Genomic DNA, 23,462 nt, shown 5'->3' with positions numbered 1-23,462 from the left:
CTGATGCAGAATTGAAATCTCAACAAAAGTTGTGGTTACCATTCTAAAAGTGGCTTCACTTTTCCCGAAGAATGTTTGCTGTACATACCTTGGAAGCATAACTAGTTTTCTGAAAACTTTTGAGACATCCTAAAGTTAAACGAATTCTACAGAATGATACACAAACATACTTATAGTTGTGCCTCCAGTACGCATAGTCTGTGTGTTGATGTGAAGATTCTGAAAACTTTGTTTCCTCACAGAAAAAAAAATTTAAAGCATCTAAAAACTAAAGGTTAGAGATATCCAAAAAAGATAACCAGATCCCAAAACCAATCTGTCAGCAAAGGTTTAGGTCAGGGGTCAGGAAACTTTCTGAGTAAAGAGCCAAACAGTAAATATCTTAGGCTTTGAAGGCCTTAAGGTTTCTTTGAAGCTGTTCAACTCTGCTACAAAGACATGAAAAGAAGTGGTTATACTTCCACAAAGCTTTATTTATGGACAATGAGATTGAATTTCATAATATTTTTCACATTTTGAAACTTCTTTTTATTTTTTTTTAATCCAATTAAAATATAAAAGCCATTCTTGATCCAGAGGCTGTATAAAAACAGGCCAAGTGCCTTATTTGGCCTGCAGACTATAGTTGACCAACCCCTGGTTTAGAGCCATAGGATAAGAGAATGGAGGTGAAGAGTGAGGAGATAGGGCAGGAAGATGTCCAAGAAATAGCAAAACTTGATTACTGTCAATGGGAATTTATCATCTTGTAGAGAATTTCAAAAATACACACTTGAAATTGCCTAAGAAAAATTAAAGAGTGACATAAAGTAAATGAGTACTAATTTTTGCACAACATGCAGCTGATTTTTAAAATTGCTTAAATGGATGCAAAATTTTTTTAAAAATCCTGAAGAGGGGACAGGATTAACGAGGATATACTTGGAGAAAGTAATCAGTGAGCCTGATGTAAAATGTTAGCGCCAAAGAGAAGGCTTTATTAGTATTGAAATGTTTCTGGCATCACCGACTCAGTAGACATGAGTTTGAGCAAACTCTGGGAGACAGTGAAGAACACGGAAGCCTGACATGCTACAGTCCATGGGGTCGCAAAGAGTCAGACGCAATTGAGTGACTGAACAGCAACAAAGTGTTTCTAAGTGAGGCCTTCATCTAGCACTCTTATTGTAGTATGGTGAAATAGGCACTCATCCTGCCTGAAATTACATTGAATTGTAGTAGAAAAGATACTCTTAGTAAAATACAGAAAGTGAGACATGGAAAAGTACAAACCAAATTCCATGGGAATGAGGCTGGAGAGATTTCTTCCAGGAAGGAAGTGGGAAAGACATTATGTGGACTCGTAATCTGAACTGGTTCTCACAGGATGAGAAGTAATAAAATAAAACATTTCTGAGAGTGGAAGTAGTATGGGTACTTCCACAAATAACATGGAAGCCATCTCCATCAAATCACTGTGCACAGGCTATGAAGTGTCAAGCCAAGACTATGAAGTGTCAGGTCAGTAATTAAGTCACATTTCTTCATTGTTAAACTTTTATTCCCCACTTAGTTCTTCTACTTAATTTATGGGCCTACAGTTATAGTAAGAGAACTAAATACACACACACACACACACACACACACACACACACACACACACCCCTATGGGCCTACAGTTATAGTAAGAGAACTAAATACACACACACACACACACACACACACACACACACACACACACACACACACACACACACACACACCCCTATGGGCCTACAGTTATAGTAAGAGAACTAAATACACACACACACACACACACATATGTAGATTTGTTTCTCTGTTTTTTAAGATGCAGGAATTAGAAGTGTGAGCAATGTGCTGATAGGAAAATGAATCTTGAAAAAGTCAATTTGCATGAATAAGGAAACTTGGATTTTCAGGCTTAACTTCTGTATTTTGTCACTCGACATTGCTTTGAAGCTGAGCATGGCCTTGATTTTAGTGGATTTCCTTTGTACTTGGTATTATATAATCAAAATTCATTATGGATGAAAGAACTGGTAAGTCACATTGCACATGCAGGTTCCAAAAAATACTAATACCATGGATTCATGCTGCCATTGTCTGTCATGTGAGTATTTATTTTAGTGCCTACTAGAATATGGTAGATAATCATATGTAGAAGCTAAAAGTTACATTTCAATTCTCTACAACCAGAATCTCTGAGATAATTTAGATTTCCCCCTAGAGTATACATTCATCAGATGCTCTAACATGGATCAGAAGCATATTAGACTTCCTACCTTATATGGGATTAGGTCTCACAGTATCCTATACAGTCAGCTGCTGCATGCACGTGTCTATGCCACACTTCTAGAGAATTGTTTGACATCTGAGTACCATTCTCAGCACTGAAGTTAAACCTGAAACAAAATAAAGCTCTTTGAGAATTGGGAATATTTCAGAAAGATGCAAAGGAATAACTGCCAAACAGTGTTTCTATTTAAATACTCAGTAGCTTAGAAGTGACTCTCTCATTGACTTAAATAAAAGTTTAGTGAATTGCTGTCTTTAACTACAGCAGTATAAAGGATATGAGGATCTTTTTCATTATGCATTATTTCACGTAGAGAAAACAGGGTTACATTGAATTTTGCCAAGATCATAATTTGGCTAATTTTCTGCTAATCCTTTTTCTGTATTTTTCCAGCTCAGATCAAACATTCATGACACATTATTTTTAATCACATGTAAGGTCTTTGTAAAGCTTTAATTACATAAAAATGAATAAAATTCATTGTGTGTCTTTGATAGTTCTAGATGAAAAAGTCAAGTTTTTTCAGATTATCCTTTGTATCAACATGAGAAGTGGAAATTTTCCTCTTCTATTGATGGCACTGTTTATTCATGATTAGTTGCTTGTTAAATTGAATATCACTGCAAGAGACATTAAAAAGTATCCATTCATTCCGTGCTAAATAGAGAGCTAAGAAAAATAAATTAATTTGCTCTTAGAATGAAAATCAGACTGGTTTCAGCCTCTGGGTAGCAGTGTGCTGGTAATTTTCCACACAAACCGAAAAAGGCCTGAATTTTCTGTATGCTCTTCCCTGGCATTACTCTCTCAGAGACACATGGCTTAGTGTATGAAATGAAGTTAATTTACAAAGTGGTATTTCAACCTCTTCTTAGACAACCTGTGAAAAATTTGGTTTGATGGTGCTTCTTTTTTAGTAAACCAAGAATTACATCAAATTTCGAACTAGAATTTTTCCTCATTTATCAAGGAAGGAGGGGTTAGTTCGGGGAGTAGAGAGAGAATCTCCTAAATCTGTCACTTGTGGTGTTAGTCATAGAGATCTTGAGAAAATAGTTATCCTCTCCTTCTCAGTGTGCTGATTGGACCATTTCAGGTGCTAACTCCTTGAGACCCAAAGTCTCAGTGCAAAGGGGAAGGGAAAACCTAGCACAGTCATAGTTTCTGGAAATAGTGGGAAGGGTAAGAGCAGGGTGATCTTGGCAGGCCTACTGCTTGGGAGAAGGAGGAGGGATGCTTAGTACCTCTCCCTCCAGCAATAATTTCCCAGTAGTATTCAAACTCCTACAAAACTACCCAACCGAGGCCCCAGAGCTCCAGAATTCACTTTTCATTGCTGGAACTTGCTACAAGAAAAAAAAATTAAGGGCTAAGAAGATGGGAACACCAGGCCTTTATTTCCTGTGTGATCTGGGACAGACTGTCCTAGTATGCTACCTGCAAATCCACCAGTATTAGGAATCCTAATATTTTTTAGTGCTTTCAAGGTGTAAGGCACTTAAATATGTGCTACCTTACTACCCGACTCATACAACTCTGAAAGGTGGTGTTTATTAGCTCTGTTTTACAGATAACAAAACAGACTCAGAGAGATTAAGTCACCATCACAAGAGCACAGAAATGGCAATTGGTGCAGCCAAACATTGAAGCTGCATCTGCACAAGTGTATAGTCCGTGCTTTTCCCACTAGTGTTTACTGGGTCCGTTTCTGGGCAACTACATCAATTCATATTTGGGAGGAGACTTAGTATGCTTCCCATCACCAGTGTGACCCAATGTAAAAACCAGATATCAAATTTAGGTTAACTAGTCTTTGCTTTTCTTTTACTCAAAGGAGATAATTAAAGCAGGAATAAGATTTTCAGAGACTTTGTCTCCATTGCTAAAGAATTTTTACCAAATTCTTTAGCAGGGAGGACAGCGGCTTGAAAAATCATGAATATATGTCACATAAAACTCTCTCTTTAATATGTCACATTAAACTAAGTCATATGAAAAAGTCCTTAACCCTTCAAGGTTTAGAACAAGACAATTTCTTAGTTCAAACCCCAGTTTTACTACTTTCTATTTGGCATATAACAAGTCCTCAGTAAATGTTAATTGTACTTATTAATCAGCACCACAGGGAAAATGTATGAAAATATTACAATATGGGAATTCCTAGATGGAAAAAGGTACCTATAAAAATATGTGCCATGATTTTTCACTTACATCTAAGCCTTCTAGTGGTTCTTTTTTGGTGGAGCTTTTCATAAGAATAAGGAACCTTTTGTTTGGCTGCCTTTTATCATTTGAAATTCATATGGATGATACTTCTAGATTTTTCCTTGTAAACACAAAAAATTAACCCAGCAGTTCTAGGGTGGTTGAAATATTGGTAGAACAGATCTGATGATTGGCCTTTGTGCTGTATTTTACTCGACTAATGTACCTCAGTTTTTCCTCTTCCCTCTTGCCTGAGGTCTGCCAAGACATTTTGTCTAGCGGCTTACATTTTCTACCCTTTTAAGTAGTTCTAGAAGTTTGGAGCTTACAGCCCACATCAGCAGATTTGCCCTTTTGCGTTTGGCAAGAATCAAGGTTTGCCATGTGTTTCCAAGTAGAGGTGGGAGTATGGTGTTATAGAGACTCGTGTCAGCATGACTCTGGAAACAGCGATTGTTAGATAACCAGTGAACTGAAGCCAGAGAAGAGAATTGAGAACATTATTTTGGGAGCTTTTTATATCTGTAGAAATCTCCAGCAATGTATGCATTTCTTCTTTGAGTGTTCATCTTTAAGATAAAATGGTACACCTTTAAGAAACATCATGTAACATAATTCATTCTTTGAAGTTTCAAGTAGTTTGGTCTGGATTATACCCTAAAGGTGATTTGACTTATGCATTGTCTTTTTCGTAATTCCTTAAAACTGCAGCTCTGTGTAATTGCTTGCTTTAAAGGGAGGTGGGAATTGGGTGATTGTACTCTTTCTTTCTCCTCAAATCCCAACTGAAACTAAAAGTTGGTGGACCTGGAGTAGCCAGTGCTGGGGAACAGTGTGTAGAAGTGGAATTTAAACTTCCTTTTGTTAGCTGGTAGCTGCGTGTTACTGAAAATATGGCTAGACGCTTTTAATGGAATATTGATGTATCCATATGTGTGAATTTTCAGATTACTGGAGTGAGAGTGACAAGGAAGAAGCAGATACTCCATCAACACCTAAACAGGACAGCCCCCCACCCCCCTACGATACATACCCACGGCCTCCCTCTGTAAGTTGCTAATAGTAATGTACTCAATATAGTATTGGATTCTTTGATCTGAAACATCCTTTTTTTATGTTGAAAAACATTGTGTGGTGAATTACTTGTCAGACCTTGGGTTTTTCAGGGGGAAAGAAAACAGGGAGCCTAAAAGCAATAAGGGAGAAACTTTAAGTATACAAAGAATATTTAATCTGGAGAAGCAGTCACCACAGATTCCACACTTATAAATATCTTACCAGTTTTATTAAGAAAACATACCATTTGTGTCAGAGTAGCCTTCATGAAATATCAACAAAAAAAAGTTTTTGTGGAAAAAGATGTATAAATTGACCTTATCTGTTCTACAGTAACAAAGTTCATTCCTATGTTCTTTAGAAACAATAGTAAAAATTGATATTATATCCATATTGAACATGTTTTGGTAGGTAGCTTTTCAGATAGCTATGGGATCTGGGTTAATGTCTATGTGTTTATGTGGTACCCTTCTTAAGACTTCTTAAACTTGTGTAAATCATTCTGTGTATAGACTGTACCTTGATTTTTATAACTGTCCCTGATTGTTTTATGCTCATCAGAATTATTGAAAGAGTCTCAATACTGTCCCATGTTAAATACTGTACATTGCATGGTCACAGTACATAAGAGTCCATTCTGCCTATCTTGGGACTGAGTCTTCCACATAGGAAATGGAAACTGGATTTAGGTGACAATAGCAGCCAACCTAATTCTACTTCTGTGTTACTCCAGGGGATTTTTAACAAGAAAGGTGCTATGCAAGAGGTTTATATAATTCGAGGCCACTTCTCAACCTTGGCTATGCATAAGGATCATCTCTGGAATGTTTTAGAAATGCAGATACTCAGGCCTAATCCAGAGATACTCAATCAGCATATTTGGGACTGCAAACAGCTCACTGGACTGGACTATGAACTTTTTGAGAACAGGGACTCCATTCTATTCATCTATTCATCCCCGTGGCCTAGCACAGCACTGGTACTTATTTATTCGGTGCTCAGTGAATATTTCTGAAATAAATAAATGGAATAAATGGATAAATATTTTGGCTAATGACTGAAAGGGAAGTCACATTTTTAATTGAAATGTTTGATGATAGTGTCCCTTACCTAAGGGAAAAAGAAGAAAAGTAGAAAAAATGCAGAGTTGTATACACGTGTCCGTATACACATTTCCTTAATAAATGCTGCAGTGCAACAGAATGCCAGGATGAACTAAACAAATGAAATAATGAAGTCAGTAACAAGATACAGTTTGTATCATATTTTCCCTCTTTCCCTAAAAAGTCAGGATCTGAATATTCTTTTAAAATATCTGTAGGGACTTCCCTGGTGGTCCAGTGGTTAAAACTCCACACTTCCAATGTAGAAGGCATGGGTTCCATCCCTGCTCGGGGAACTAAGATCCTACATGCTGCATGGCACAGCCAAAAGATAAAAATAAATAAACCTTTAAACATAAAATATTTGTAAACATGAAAGAAAGGGAAACTGCTTGACCAAACTGTTCTTTAATGATAGCAACTTGTGAATTTCAAGAAGGAAACTACCCACATTGTTACTAACACGTGGGAGGATAAACTGCCCACAGAAGATGCCACTGAACTCCTTTACCCAAAGGGGTAGATGTACTTTCACCTTAGTCAGGCTTTTCCTGGCCACAACTTCAGCCTCAGTTGTAATGACCACATTGAACACCCCTGGCTCCTCCTGCCAGGAAGGGCCTGGGCTGGTCTGTTAGCCCGCAGAGGTGGAGTCCAGCTTCTCCCAGTAGGGCGCCTGCAGGCCTTTTACAGCTTCACTTGGCGCCAGTCCTTCTTGGTTGTGCTTTGTGTTGTGACATAGGTTCCCAAGCTTTAAATTCCACTGGTAAAAACATCCCACTTCTCTTTTGTGTCTGTGTACTCTGAAGGCTGTGCTCAAGGCAGATGCTAATCCCCATCAGGGTGTAATCTTATCCTTTCTACATTTTAACTCTCTAGAGTGTGCCACAGAACTGACAAGACCATAAGAAAACTTTTCCTTGGCTCCATAGGAGCAGACCGTCACCTTTGAAGAAGAGGAAGGGTTGTGTCTCATTAGAGAGAAGCACCTTGTTTTTACATCCAAAAGCTGTTCTTGCTCTCATCCCCAAACTCTCTAAAATCTGGAAATATGAATTTGGCAACAATTGTTCAGGATTTTTAACACATAGTGATTTTAAAACTTGGGGTTTGTTTTTTAGTTGCTGAATATTTCTTACATAGGCACTCACATTCCCTTATACTTTGATTGTGGTGAAACTTTGCACTAATATGTCACATTTTACACGAGAGCCCAGCATAGCTGTATTTCAATACATCCATGTCTCAGTCTGAAAATTTTAGCTGGGGCCTACCTTTGAAATACGTGAAAAGGTGAGTAGTCATTCACTCAAAGAGTAAATAATGCCTGCTGGGAATCAAAGGTGTTCCTTGGTGATAAGAGTGGTCTGTTACTTCTGGGAGACTGATCAGAGTCTCCTTTCCACAGATGAGCTGTGCCAGTCCTTATGTGGAAGCGAAACACAGCCGGCTGTCCTCCACAGAGACCTCCCAGTCGCAATCCTCCCATGAGGAGTTTCGCCAGGAAGTGACTGGGAGCAGTGTGGTGTCCCCCATCCGCAAGACAGCCAGTCAGCGGCGCTCCTGGCAGGATTTAATTGAGACGCCCCTGACAAGCTCAGGATTACACTATCTTCAGACTCTGCCTCTGGAGGACTCTGTCTTCTCTGACTCGGCGGCCATCTCCCCCGAGCACAGGCGGCAGTCCACCCTGCCGACGCAGAAGTGCCACCTTCAGGATCACTATGGGCCGTACCCCTTAGCTGAGAGCGAGCGGATGCAAGTGTTAAATGGAAACGGGGGCAAGCCTCGAAGTTTCACTCTGCCACGAGATAGCGGGTTCAACCACTGCTGTCTGAATGCGCCGGTTAGTGCCTGTGACCCGCAGGATGACGTGCAGCCCACAGAGGTGGAGGAAGAGGAGGAGGAGGAGGAGGAGGAGGAAGGGGAGGCAGCAGGGGAAAACATAGGAGACAAAAGTAAGTATGTCGATGGAGATTCTTAGCCTGTACACATAGATTCCTAACCTTTTCAAACTTCTTATTTTAAGAAAACAGAATTTTGTTTCCCCTTTTTCTTAAAATAATGGTCTTGCTGCATAGGAAGTTAGTTATCCCTTGGTGTCCTACCTTCAGAACTTGAATAACTTGGGGGGAAAAAAGATGAGTAGTGAAGCCTATATCTCAGGACACTCACAGCTAGAAGAAATAATTTATTTTCTCCAGTTACTCACTTGCCTTTTAAGGTTGATGGCATTCGTTCTTCTTCCTCCTCTTACCTACTTACTTTCTTCTCACTCACACGCATCATCCCTTTGGTCCACAGCTGTTGCCCTCTGAGTTTGGGTTAAGAAGCTATAAATGCTTCAAGCAGGTGTTAGCAGGACCTTGGTTGAATAAGTAGTAAATACACAAAAAATACACACACTCATACATATACATATACATACATACATATGTAACTTCCCTTTTCACTATTAGAAGATTGAAAGGAAAAATCCAAAAGAATTGTTTGAAGCAGAAATTTTACATAGCATTTCTGTCAACTCCAAACAGCAGAATCTGTTTCTAGAAACCAATTTGCCAAAAGCATCCGTGTACTTGCCTGGTATGTATGTTGATTGCAAAGCTCAATGTATGTGAATCAACTCCTGAGAGAGAGAAGTCATTTAAGCAACCCTCTGTCTTATTGGCATTAAAAATTCCACAACCCAGGTTCAGTCCCTGGTCCGGGAAATGAGATCCTACAAGCCGCCTTATGTGCCCCCCCCCCAAAAAAAGTAGGTAAATAAATTAATATGTTTACTAGTTACCAAGACTTGAATGTAAAATACCAAAGAAATAGTATAAAATCTCTTTATTCAAAATGAAATATTAAATAAATAAATGAAATATGGGCCAGTTAGTGCAGATGACCCAAGCCAGTGTTGATGAAACCAGTTACTGTTTTAGTCCCATGAGGGCATTAGACTTCTCTTTTTAAAGGATACCAACAGACTGTGTCCTTCAGCCCATTTCATGACATATATGAGACTTCAATTAACGGATATATTAGTGTAAGATCATCACAACTGGAAAAACAACTCAAAGCTCACAGGTTACCAACAGGTCAGGAACCTCATATCAATTTCAAGTTTGGCTTATTTAAAATGAGGGTTACTTTGGAGATTATTGACAAGAAAATTTAGTGGACCTCTTCTACTATCAAAATATGAGTTGCTTACAATAAAATTCACATGTTAAAGCAGTTTCCATATAAAGTATGTTGTAGTCATAATCTCCATGAGGACCATTATAAAAGGTATACTGTTGGTTCAGGAAAGTTGATTACCTGCCAAGCTCTCATAATGACATTCACATCTATTAGAAATTATAGAAGAGTCTTGTGGAAGAAAGATCTAGAAACTGTGTTAGGCCTCTGTAGGAGTTCTGGCAAGCATGATCATACATTTTTAATGTTAGGATGATTAATGAGTTGTTTTCTAAAACTTAACTAAAGATAAGTTAGAAACCTCATTTTGACTATTGTCCGGGTACTACATAACTGCTGCAACTAAGTATGGGAGGTTTATTCAGTATTTTACAAATCATTAGGGAAAATACTTCATCTCTGCCATTTTCGAATAAATTGTGTTGAAATTAGGCACAGCCCTCTGAAATAGAGAATCCTGTTCACAACACATTCCTTCATTGCCATACGTAGAAGTCTTTGAAGCTGTCTTTTTCTGTTAAGCTAGATACTTAGCACTTGCTCCTGGTCATTGTGTAGGGAGGACTAGAATGGAGAATATGTGTCCTAGGACCTGAAAGGCAAAGCTAGGCCTTTGCTTGCCCTTCCTTCAGGCTCCACTAGGCTACAGAGCATCTCTAGTTAGATGGTGTTGGATTATTTTTTCTTCTATTGTCAGTTTTTTGCTGTTTTGTTGATTGAATGTATTTTTAGCCATACAGATACACTCCAAGTGGATGGGTTTTTTCTTCAGGTTCCCAAGTGGGTCAAGTAGGCAGTTACTCAGTACTTTCCATCTTTTTCAGCAGGCTTTCTCTTTGTGGAATGATTGCAATAAGGGAGAACAGCCCTAGGAAATGTGTAGGTAAACTTGGTATTGCGTATGTTGCCTTTACAGTTTAATATGGTGGGGCAGCTTGGGCTATTGCATTCAGGTCTGTTTCACCAAAGGTGGCCGTGCACTGTCTTGCAAAGCCCCATCTATTTTCTGGGTATTTTTCTGTAAATCTTGCCACTTGATGTCTCAGTGTCCTTTAAACCATTCTCATCAGGGCAGTATGCTTCATACTTGCCTAGAAGATTAATGATGGTTTTTCTGCATTACTGTTTCTAATATTGAGAAGCGTACGATTTGATGAACACTTCATTTGGGAAACATCAGCTATAAACAATCAGTGTTTTCAAAAGAATCTTTAATGTCTAGTTAAAGGGAGTGTCTTATTCATGACTGCTCTAAGTTGGCCATTAGGAGTAAGTATTTTAGGCTGCTTATTCAAATCAGGCTGCTTGGTGTTATGTCAACAGAGTCAAAATTATACACGGGAAAGAAGCTGTGGCCATCCCATCAGCCTCAGACTTATAGCCCTCCACACGGAGCGCTCACATGCTACCACTCGGGTCAGCAGGCTACCGTGCTTGTTAGAATCAAAGGCTGGCAGCAGTGTGTTACTAACTGTCCTGCTCAAGGCCAGCATGCGTGTGACCTACTAAAGTGAATTTGCGCTAATCAAGTACAGACCTGCAGAGGAAGTAAGTTTCATGTCTCTAGCTTCAAACTTTTTTCTCAGTCTGCCAAGAAATTAAAAATAGGAAATATCAGGCAAGTGAACAGAAGGAGCCATGGGAGAAAATGTTAAAATACAGCCTATCTTCAGCTTTAAGGATTAAGAATTATGTCACCACAACGTAGATGGGTGGGATGAGGTGGGAAGTGGGAGGGAGGCGACATACATATACCTGTAGTTCATTCATGTTGATGTATGGCAGAAACCAACACAACACTGTAAAGGTACTATCCTTCAATTAAAAATAAATAAACTTTTACAAAAGAATTATGTCATCAACCAAACCCCTTTCATGATCTATATCATGTAGTGCTTATGAGTTTACAGAGCAATTTAAGAAGCAAGATATACCTACATCTGTTACCTGAATGGTTTTTTTCATTTTCTTTGTACATGTAGAATTTGGCCCTGCTTGGGAGGTGTAAATTTAGTCTCCTTTGGTGCATCCTTCTTAGAGCATACTTCAATCTGTGTTCTCCTGGTTGAACTACCTTTTGTCTTATTTTGAAATTCAGTTCTTTAACTGAGTCACACTGTGATTTTTCTCAGGTTGAACTCATTTTAGTCTAAATGGATGGTACTAAAAGTACACAGATGAGACCTGTCTTGTTTTCCTTTGACTGAAAAGTCAGCTTGCATATTAATTATCCTGACCTACTTCACTGGCATTTGGGAGAAGACAACTAATTTCCAACCAATTAGCACTTTGGAATCTTACTGAGGTGTAGGCCTTATAATACCTCAGTGAAATTAAGTTATAAATTATGTCAGCCTATGCAGCTTTCAAGGAGTATTAATCATAAAATTGTGAGACAAAATATAAAGATATAATATTCTTTATTCAGAAATCATCTGCCGTAACACTAAAATACGGTTTTGGTTAATACAGCTTGAGTCTGCTTCTAATAGCTCTCTTCCCCTTGCCATACTGTGTAGTTTAGTTTAGTTTAGTAGGTTTTTGAAAGCTTTATCCCTTAATCCTGCTGATTTCCCTCTTGGCAGTTAAAAGAGCACTCTTTATCAGCCATACATTTTTGGTGCCTCCAGGTACTCAATGAAGTTATAATGTGCTCTTTTTCATTGTCCTAGAGATAACCTATCAGCATTCATATTTACACATTTATTAGTTTATTTAGGAATCTAAAGCAAAACCTAGGGTTTTCTGTGTTTTTTTTTCTTAGCAGGGATGAGAGTTGTGATGGATAAAATGTTACCTACTAGCTATAATACCTATCAGGTTATCTGGCTAGGATATTTATTGATGCTTTCAAAATGAGATCTGCCAAGAAATGTGCTTTAAAGTTGTTGTTGTTGTTGTTTTTTCTAACAGCCATTGCACACCATCGGTAACTTAAGAGCTGTACAAAATGTGCAGCTCAGTGCCTTAATATCTTAATCTAGGCAGAGAGGCTAGATAATGACTACTAATATCATGCAGAAGAAGATAGATTAATCCTCTTCAATCATTTTGAGAGTCCTGAAGTAATTTCCTGAAGAGTTTCTAAATGCTATGAATTTTATTTTTAAGAACATTCAGGTAAGAAATATATGGACAAGGGGAAGATATTCTCAGAATAGGAAATTGTGTTAAAGAGAAAAAAAGGAGCAAGTTGAAAATAAAAACGTTGCAGTACGTTTTACTGGTTTATTTATTGTCAAGATAAATTATGCTCAAGCACAAAGAGTTTGGGAGAGCATAATCATCAATAATAAATTACAGTTCAGGTCTAAAGGGAATAGATGGAAAAGATATACAAGCAATGTGTAAAAAGACATGTACCAAAAAGTCAGAGAAAGAATAGTAGAGAACCTTAAAAATGTCACTTTTATGAAGTTCAAGGGCACCATTCTTGGCTGGTTATGTCACACATAGATATTGAAAAAACAAAAACGGGACTTCGCTGGTGGTCCAGTGGTTAAGAATCTGCCTTCCAACACAGGGGAGGTGGGTTCGATCCCTGATCAGGGAACTAAGATCCCACATGCTCCAACGAAGATCTGACACAGCCATAAATAAATAAATATTAAAAACAAAAGAAAACTCTAGAAAGCAAAAGCAAATATTCTCTTAATACTGTACTATCTGATTTTGAAGAAAGACTATTAGGGAGACATAAACACTAAAGATTGGATATAAAGTAGAATGTAGCTATGATTCTGGTATTAGCTATAGGTTGAATTTTTAATCACACCTCCCTCATTTTTTTGGTTTGAATAATGGGGGAAAGCTAATTATCTTAACTTACTGAAAGTTCAGACATGGAGTTGTTCTGGAATAAATGTCATGGCACTGTAATGTCAGGATTCAGCTAACTTTTCTGTAGTGCCAACAACTCTGAGCATCACTTTTCTTAAGATAGCATCCAAAGATCAGACCCTATTCTTGGTACTTTTTGTAAAATCAAAACTTCCTAGATCCTTCCAGCAGACTTAGCCCTAGATTTCACTGGCCAAGATTGCATCACATGCCCCTGCCTAAATAGCAAGGGAAATGAAATGATTATGAGTTTAGACTAACCTTGATTTGTAAGATCATAAAGAAAAGGAGTGTACCAAACTGTCTGTCATTACTATCTATTGATACATGAGCCTCTGTACTATTATGTGTATCATCAAATATATTTGTTCCAGTAGTGTTTCACCCTTTCAGTGTATATATACAAACACACACCCCAGATCTCATCACATCATTTGAAAGTCTTGATCGTAATAAAATGTTAAATATCAGAAAAAGGATGTATATTACATAAACCTTGAAAATATAACAAGTTAGATATGTAGTTGACCTTTGAAATAAATAAGCATGTTTTCCTATGAACACTGAGTGACCAAAGGCTAGAATACAGTCTCTGGAGACATTCCTCAGTTGCCATCTTTGCTTTGTCACTTTACCACTTCCAAGTGGTATGACTGATCAAGCTATTTAACACCTCTAGACCTCAATTGTTAGATGATGTGGTAATAGTTCCTACCTTTTGAGGTTATATGAGGATCGAATGAGGTAATGCCAGAAAGCACTTAGTTTCCATTTTTGACACACTGTAAGTCTATCCAATAAGTGTTTTATAATTATGTAATTTATGTAGATTTCATGCAGATTTGGATTTAAGCAAAGAGGGCAATTACAATACTTAAATAGTGAATTAGTCCTGGCAAACCTCACTAAATAACATTTACCTGACTACATGACCTAACTTTGTTCAGTTCCAGCTATTGAGTTGAATCATATGAATTGCTGTTTTTGTAGGTCAAAATGATGAAGTATCAGCAATTTTTGTATATTTCAACACAATATGTTAGCTGTGCTCTAAGAGCTAAAATAGAAATGTCTCTCATTTCACATTCTTATCAGTCACTCTTCCTTTCCTTTTTGACTTTGGACATTTGGGAACTCAAAAGAAACTTTGTATTCCAAATAGAAGTTACTTCATATATATTTGGGCTTTCCTGGTGACTCAGATGGAAAAGAATCTGCCTGCAAAGCGGGAAGACCTGGGTTCGATCCCTGGGTCAGGAAGACCCCCTGGGGAAGGGAATGGCTACCCACTCCAGTAGGCTACATTCCACAAGGTCACAAAGGGTTGAACAACTGAGCACCACTTTCACACTTTCACTTTTTTTTTCATATATATTTACTGAAATATTTGTTTATAGATCTTGCCATTCAGGTTCAGATATTTTCCCCTAAGAGAGTTATACCCTAACAACCCAGTCTGACCCAGATGTCCCTTCCCTGCCCCCGCCACCACCATTTATCCTTGGTTGTGCTACCCAGTTTTATATTCTTCACAGTTTTATCACTTTGAATATAATATCAAATACTGTTAGCTGATTTATTTTCCATCTCTACCCAACAGTATAAATTTCTAAAGAGCAGGGATTTTATTCTTGTCTTGTATACCCAGTGCCCAAAACAGTATATGGCCCATAGTAGGCCAGGCACTACTGGATAAATGAGTAAGTGAATGAATGAATAATTGTAACCCTTTTATCACTAATTCTTTCCCATTTTATTATATAGTAGTTAAAGCTAAATTTATTTTTTATTCATTGTGTGACAGAAAGTCATTACAAAATTCTTTATTTTGGGTATCTTGTAAAGGGAAGGGCAGGACTGCATGTGTTCAGCCTACCTTCTTCATGCTGGGCACCACAAAGCTAGGATACTAATAAATAGAATTACTGCTCTTTCTATTGATATTATAGCTCATTTATAGTCACTTTCTCTATGTTGAAATCATCTTCTTCCTGTTTTACTCTCATTTCAAAGATGAAGGCTGCAAAAAGATGACATATTACATAAGCAATTTATTGTTAGAAACTAGATCTTCAGCACCTATCGGTAGTTGATTTTTCTACCAAAATCTGCTGCCTCCCTCAGAAGTCACCCAACACCTAACTTCGTCTGATTCATTCGTAAAATGTGTTGAAATTGCAACTTGTACTTTAGCAAATAGCCAATAGCCTGCATCAGCCAGGAAAATATTCTCAGAAGTTTCATACTAAGTAATGAAGCCAGATTCAATTGGATAAAGAATGAATTCTAGATGCTGCAGTCATAGCAGCAGAAGATGTGGACAGAGACGAGTTAAAGCTCACATACAAGAATGACAACCCGTCACCTGTATTCCTAAGACTAGTTATGATTTACAGTTTGTTTTCCCAAGAAAGATGATGCAGTTCAGCCACACTGCTAGTTGTTACTATTTTCACACACCAAAAGGCAATCCCCTTTCTTCAGATTAATGGTAGCATATAGTCAGTTTCTCAGTAGAATTTGTTCTAGCTTATTTTATGAGAAGCTGTTCTAAGTTTAAACTCCTTTTATCTGGGTTGCCCTTGCCAAAGCTGAAGGTCACAAATGCTCCTTTTTTCCCCCTCTGTATATGAAGTCTACCTCCTATGGTTACCAACTGTTGGAAGAAAATAGATTAAGACATAATAGGGATACACTATAAAACATGCATTGGAAGTTTTTAAACTTTCCTGCATGTTTTTCTTTTATTGTTTTATTGAAAAGTAGTAACTTACTTGTTGCTAGATAAATAAACAAATTAAAATATAATGATAAATGTATCATTATGATACAAATGTATCAAATGATAAATGGTAAAGTAAAAAGCAACCCTCTCTCCTTACTCTCCAGAGGTAACTTCTTTAAAAGTTAAAGCTTTAAAAATTCTTGTATGAATTTGTTTTTCTCATATATCTTTTTCTTGTAACTCAGTGTGAGTAGAGAGGGATGATATGGTTTAGTTGGTTTCAAGTTAGTGTATTTCCTCAGATTTTTTTTGATGTGATCTTAGTTTGTAATATAAGCAGTAGTCTTATGTAATTACTTACATACCACCTCACAACCCAGCCACAATCCCAGCATATATCACCCTAGAAAATGCAGCAGTTACCTATGGACTATTTCAAAAATGATGGAAGGAGCTGGAAGAAATGACAGTGGTTGTACATTCATGCTTACACCTCACACACACACACTCAGAGTGGTGTGTCACTCCTTGCTTACCTGCCCAGTGCCTTAATGCTGTATGACTTTTTCCCACCCTTCTTTACAGGGGTCTTCCCATAATGTCAGCTTATCCCAAATATCTGTGATGAAAACAGCTAAGCCAGAGCCAAGTAGCTAATACATAGCAAGTCTAGCCTTCAAAGCCAGAACTCAGAGATGGACTTCAGAACCACTGTGTCTGGTGGTCAGTTTTCTCACCTGTGACTTTGGCTTTAACCTTTTTACTAAACCATCTCCCTTACTTCTTTTTCCCAGTGTTCTCACAAATTCCCTCCTTCTGGCCTCTCAAACTTTCTTATGTTTAGTCATATGCACTTTAGCCCTAATAGTTGGTCCTAATAGCTCGATCTTTTACACTCTGAAATTTTGTCTTTAATGTGAAAATACTCACTAATATGACATTCAATAAGGGGAAAAGTACCTATCATTATATATCTTAAATGCAAAAGTGGCAATTGGTCATTAAAAATATATTAATATTTAAACCTCATCCTTGAGAATTGTAGAAGGTTATTGTCTCTGGTATGTAATTTGACAATTTCATATATATTTGTTTCTATTACAACCACAAAATTTGCCAATAAGATCAATTTTTTAGGTTATCTCACAGAAATTATAGAATGTTTGAAAATAAGAGTGATAGTTATTAAGATTCATTTCATAGATATAAATTCTTTAACATTCTTAATCTCAGATTCCCTAATATTTCAATATCTAAATTCAGCCTGCTAAAATGTAAACTAAACCTCTGTATTGTATTTTTGCTTTGCTGTATCAATATATAGTCTATTTAGTTCTAAGTATGTATTTATTCATTCATTCAACAAACAGTTACTGTTTATTTATTACAAGCCAGGCACTATGTTAAGCATATATCTAACTCTTTCGTAAGTCTACTTACAACAAAAGCTTGTAAATTATTTTTGAAAAAGAAGAAAAATCTTTCTGATAGCATGAAACAGAGCAAATAATTCAAAGTATTCAGCCTCCTTGTTACACTGTGCCAATAATTACCCTAATAACCAATTGATAATATAAAAATGATCCTTTGAGAGAGACTGCAAGGTATTCTTTGTTCATTTTAAGGTACTTATAACTTATGCAAAATTTATAAAGCTGGTTAGGGTCAAATAAGATCACTCTTAAGCTATTTCTCATTTGGCTCATTCCTTAAACATTATGGTTGGGGAAAATACTTCTTGGTTACTCAGATATGCTGATTAACTGAAACCAGATGTCTAGAACTTCTCATTGATTTCTATAAAATTAGGAATTTTTTCTCAATCAAAGAAATATTAATCTATGGTCACTATGATATATAGGCCATGATACTACACTAACATCATACTATACTGACCACAAGGTAAATATTACTTTAATGATTGAGAAGATGCTTTCCAATTTTATAGTACAACTAATAGGGAATTTGATCAGAAAAGCCTACTATTGACAGAGTACCAAATACAGAAAATTATACTATACTTAGAATGTCCATTTTAGGGAAATTTGAACCTTTTTAAACAGAATTTTTCTCTTTCTTCCACCTTTATAGCCCCATATCTTCCATGATTTTGAATCTGGTATATTTATTGTGCTTTTTCTCTTCTGATAAATGATCTGTAGGCTTTATTGACTTAATACCTAAGATCTATTCATTTAAGACCAGAATTTTCTCATCCATGACTTTATTGCTTCCTTTCTTTTAATATTTTTCTTAAATTGTTGTTGTTGTTGCCCTAATTTTGAGTCTACTCTATAACCTTATGAAATGGGTATTTTAAAGCACTCACTTTAGGATTCTTGGTGAGAGAAAATAGCCCATAACTTCAGCACCGCTAAACTTAAACTTTACCTTTTTTCCTCTAGCATTTCTGCTGTTTTCTCCTTGTTCTTTAACAATGTCAACAGACAGGGGTTTTCATGCCTTTTCTATAAAGAACAGGGAGGAGGGACAGCTTGGAATCTGTGTGGCTTCAACACAACCCACTGCCAACTCTGACAGTAAGCCCCACCCCTCACTTTGTATTCTATTCTCTGATACCCTATGTGGTTGCTGGGCAGCCATCTCTTGATTTAGCATCCTGGATTCTAAAATTCATGATCATCTTTTATTAACCTAATTAGAAGGATTGTGCCTCAGCACTGGAGGTTGGAAAGATGTTTATAATTACAAAAATAATTCTGTACAAATGTTGAATATCTTTGCTGAATAATTAAGTGAAAAGTTAGCCATAACTTTGAAATCTTCTTAAGTAACACTTTTTTTTTTTTTAATTTGTGTTGCTGTAAAGTGTCTCTCTGGTGAATACTATAGAACCCATTTTAAATGTTTTATATTAAGGTAAGGAATTCATTTAATAATAGATAAGTTGTTTTTTATTGGAGGAGGCATATAACAAGTGCCACGCTGTATGTAAATATGCATAATAATTAGCTATCTCACCATAGAAATTAGAGTTTTAAATATCCATTCTCCCACCCAATATGGAAATATCTTTATACACTTGATGAATTTTATTGAGTCTCTGCTTGAATATTTTAGGGACTTAGAGCTTACTGCCCCCAAAGACAGGGCATTCCATGTTGGACAGCTATAGTTTAAAAGGTCTTCCTGGTAGTGATATAAAAGCTGACTTCTTATAAATTTCTACTCATTGTGGGTCTTGACATTGAAAATCAGAAAAATACTGAAAGGCTGACATGTGGAAGACGGATGAATGATCTTTAAGATTCCAGAGAACATAATAGATGCATGGAGGGTGATTTTAGATTGATATGAAGGAAAACATTCCAATGATTGCATTTGCCCATAAGTGGAATAACTGGTCTTTTTCCATTTAGAGGATTCCTCCGTACCCTGTGTTTAAGAAGGAACCAAAAACCAGCTACCAGTCAGGGCTTCCAGAGTCAGTGGGACAACTGAATGTGATGGCTTCTTCTAACTCTAAGATTTTATGGTTCTCTTCACCATAATGGCCTCACATTTGCTCTCTTGTGTGTCTGCACATTGTACATGTCCCAAAGTGTACTGTGGAATTGTGTTATTGGACATTATTTGTGTTGCCTCATCTCTGAGCTGAATGCATATAATCCCTTTAACTTTATAACCTGTGACGTAAGTTCTAGATGACTCACAATGCCGGTAAGCCGCATCTGTCTGCCTTGTTTCTTCTTAGTGTTTCCCTGCTGTGTGTACTGGAGCTGTTACAGCAATCTAGACATGGTATTTTTGTGGGCACGATTATATTAGTTTCACCTACTCACTGTCGATTCATATGATGCTCTTATGTCAAGTAGCATCCCCACACTTATTTACTTTATTTTTAACCTAAATGCAACTATTTATTTTTCTTTCTATTAAAGTTTTAACTTTTCATCTTTTCACCCAGCAATATTCAATCCTGTTAAGAAAGTTTGGACTTTCAGTTTTATAATCTATGGTACTAATCATTCCTCCTGTTGTTGAATAAACCTCCAAGGTTCCAAGTATCCTTTCTATGTTTTTAAATGCTTCACTGAATAAGGAAACACACAAAACATTTTAAAGAAGAAAGGAGCAAGGACATAGCTGTGAGGCATTCAAACTGAAATTTTATATATGCTAATTTCATTCAGTCATTCAATATCCTTATTTGGCTCCAGCTAATTAATAGTAATATCACTCAGTCCAGATTACAGCAAAATTATCAGTCCATATTATCATGCAAAGCTTCGTCAAATGCAAGGCACATTGCCCTTGGCTTTCCACTTGTCTCCCAACCCGCTAGAGATACTGTTTGGGGTGGGGGGGGGGAGGAGCCAGTTAAAAGTGTTTCATATTTATTGAATGCATGTTGGTCGTTCAACTGAAACTAAAAAATGAAACTCCTCCCACTAATAGTCTATTCTAAAACGTTATCATGTATCTATATCAGGTTGATCACTGTGTTCTCTGAAGAACCCATGCAAGGTTTTGTTTATTTGTATAAGAGAACTTTCTTTTTAAACAATGTCTTAGGCATTCTGATGGCGACCCTAAGATAAATTCCAAAATTCATTCAGTTCCTAAAATTATTCTTCTAGTTTAAAGAGACCATAAAGTAGTTCTTTTGATAAGATATTCCCTTATCTCAAGACACATGTCTTTTAAATTTCCTAGTGTAAAGACTTCTCTCCTCCAGGAAACACCTAAAATACCATTGAAGTCATATACTTACACCTTCCTGTTTCAATTTTTCTTTAAAAAAATTTTTTTAAGCTCTGTAATCAGCTTCTTCACAATCCTCAGCTGAGCATTTGCCTTCCTGGTATTCTTACAAGCAATTGTTATTATTTTCCACTTGTTCATTTCTAGTAACCTCTTCCTTAAAGCAAGAGGGTTACAGAAAAACATCTATTTCTGCTTTATTGACTATGCCAAAGCCTTTGACTATGTGGATCACAATAAACTGTGCAAAATTCTGAAAGAGATAGGACTACCAGACCACCTGACCTGTCTCTTGAGAAACCTGTATGCAGGTCAGGAAGCAACAGTCAGAACTGGACATGGTACAACAGACTGGTTCCAAATAGGAAAAGGAGTACGTCAAGACTGTATATTGTCACCCAGCTTATTTAACTTATATGCAGAGTACATCATGAGAAACGCTGGGCTGGAAGAAGCACAAGCTGGAATCAAGATTGCCGGGAGAAATATCAATAACCTCAGATATGCAGATGACACCACCCTTATGGCAGACAGTGAAGAGGAACTAAAGAGCCTCTTGATGAAAGTGAAGGAGGAGAGTGAAAAAGTTGGCTTAAAGCTCAACATTCAGAAAACTAAGATCATGGCATCTGGTCCCATCACTTCATGGGAAATAATGGGGAAACAGTGGAAACAGTGTCAGACTTTAGTTTTTTGGGCTCCAGAATCACTGCAGATGGTGATTGCAGCCATGAAATTAAAAGACGCTTACTCCTTGGAAGGGGAGTTATGACCAACCTAGACAGCATATTAAAAAGCAGAGACATTACTTAGCCAACAAAGGTCCATCTAGTCAAGGCTATGGTTTTTCCAGTGGTCATGTATGGATGTAAGAGTTGGACTATAAAGAAAGCTGAGCACCGAAGAATTGATGCTTTTGAACTGTGGTGTTGGAGAAGACTCTTGAGAGTCCCTTGGACTGCAAGGAGATCCAACCAGTCCATCCTAAAGGAGATCAGTCCTGGGTGTTCATTGGAAGGACTGATTTGAAGCTGAAACTCCAATCCTTTGGCCACCTCATGCGAAGAGCTGACTCATTGGAAAAGACCCTGATGCTGGGAGGGATTGGGGGCAGGAGGAGAAGGGGATGACAGAGGATGAGATGGTTGGATGGCATCACTGACTCAATGGACATTGATTTGGGTAGACTCCGGGAGTTGGTGATGGATAGGAAGGCCTGGCATGCTGCGATTTATGGGGTTGCAAAGAGTCTGACACGACTGACTGACTGAACTGAACTGAATTTCCTTAAAAGCTTTTTCTAAGGAATTTTCTGTAACTATCTTGACTGGAGCTACATCTCCTTTCCTTCTCTCATTGAGACTATTTATGTTTGTATTACTAGAATTTCATTTTTTAAAACTACTGATCATTCAAAATTTCTGTTTGACTCTCTGAAGTTTTAAAATCATATTCCTTATCATCTTGTGTTCATACCCAACTATGTTTTTTCTCTCCTTGCCACTAGGAAAAATAGGAAACAATTAGTAGTAGTTGATTTGCTCAGTCGTGTCCGACTCTTTGAGACCCCATGAATGACAGCACGCCAGGCCTCCCTGTCCATCACCAACTCCCGGAGTTTACCCAAACTCATGTCCATCGAGTTGGTGATGCTATCCAGCCATCTCATCCTCTGTCGTCCCCTTCTCCTCCTGCCCCCAATCCCTCCCAGCATCAGGGTCTTTTCCAATGAGTCAGCTCTTCGCATGAGGTGGCCAAAGGATTGGAGTTTCAGCTTCAGCATCAGTCCTTCCAATGAACACCCGGGACCGATCTCCTTTAGGATGGACTGGTTGGATCTCCTTGCAATCCAAGGGACTCTCAAGAGTCTTCTCCAACACCACAGTTCAAAAGCATCAATTCTTCGGTGCTCAGCTTTCTTCACAGGCCATCCCTCACATCAATACATGACCACTGGAAAAACCATAGCCTTGACCAGACGGACCTTTGTTGACAAAGTAATGTCTCTGCATTTTAATACGCTGTCTAGGTTGGTCATAACTCCCCTTCCAAGGAATAAGCGTCTTTTAATTTCATGGCTGCAGTCACCATCTGCAGTGATTCTGGAGCCCAAAAAACTAAAGTCTGACACTGTTTCCACTGTTTCCCCATTATTTCCCATGAAGTGATGGGACCAGATGCCATGATCTTAGTTTTCTGAATGTTGAGCTTTAAGCCAACTTTTTCACTCTCCTCCTTCACTTTCATCAAGAGGCTCTTTAGTTCCTCTTCACTGTCTGCCATAAGGGTGGTGTCATCTGCATATCTGAGGTTATTGATATTT

The 23,462-nt window shown here is 37.6% G+C and overlaps 1 protein-coding gene across 4 annotated transcripts in view; it reads left to right on the top strand.

Moving 5' to 3' along the window:
- The window catches only part of CNKSR2 (connector enhancer of kinase suppressor of Ras 2), a 271,503-nt gene that overhangs the window by 215,770 nt on the left and 32,271 nt on the right, over positions 1-23,462 (top strand). For all 4 annotated transcript variants that reach the window (XM_061136326.1, XM_061136325.1, XM_061136324.1 and 1 more), the window contains 2 exons: positions 5,449-5,549; positions 8,069-8,618. In XM_061136326.1, coding sequence (XP_060992309.1) covers positions 5,449-5,549; positions 8,069-8,618 — 651 coding nt within the window. The remainder of the gene's footprint in view (positions 1-5,448; positions 5,550-8,068; positions 8,619-23,462) is intronic.

This window comes from Dama dama, chromosome X (genome assembly GCF_033118175.1).
Source record: "Dama dama isolate Ldn47 chromosome X, ASM3311817v1, whole genome shotgun sequence".
Lineage (NCBI taxonomy): Eukaryota > Metazoa > Chordata > Mammalia > Artiodactyla > Cervidae > Dama > Dama dama.
This window is presented reverse-complemented; position numbering and strand designations above follow the sequence as displayed.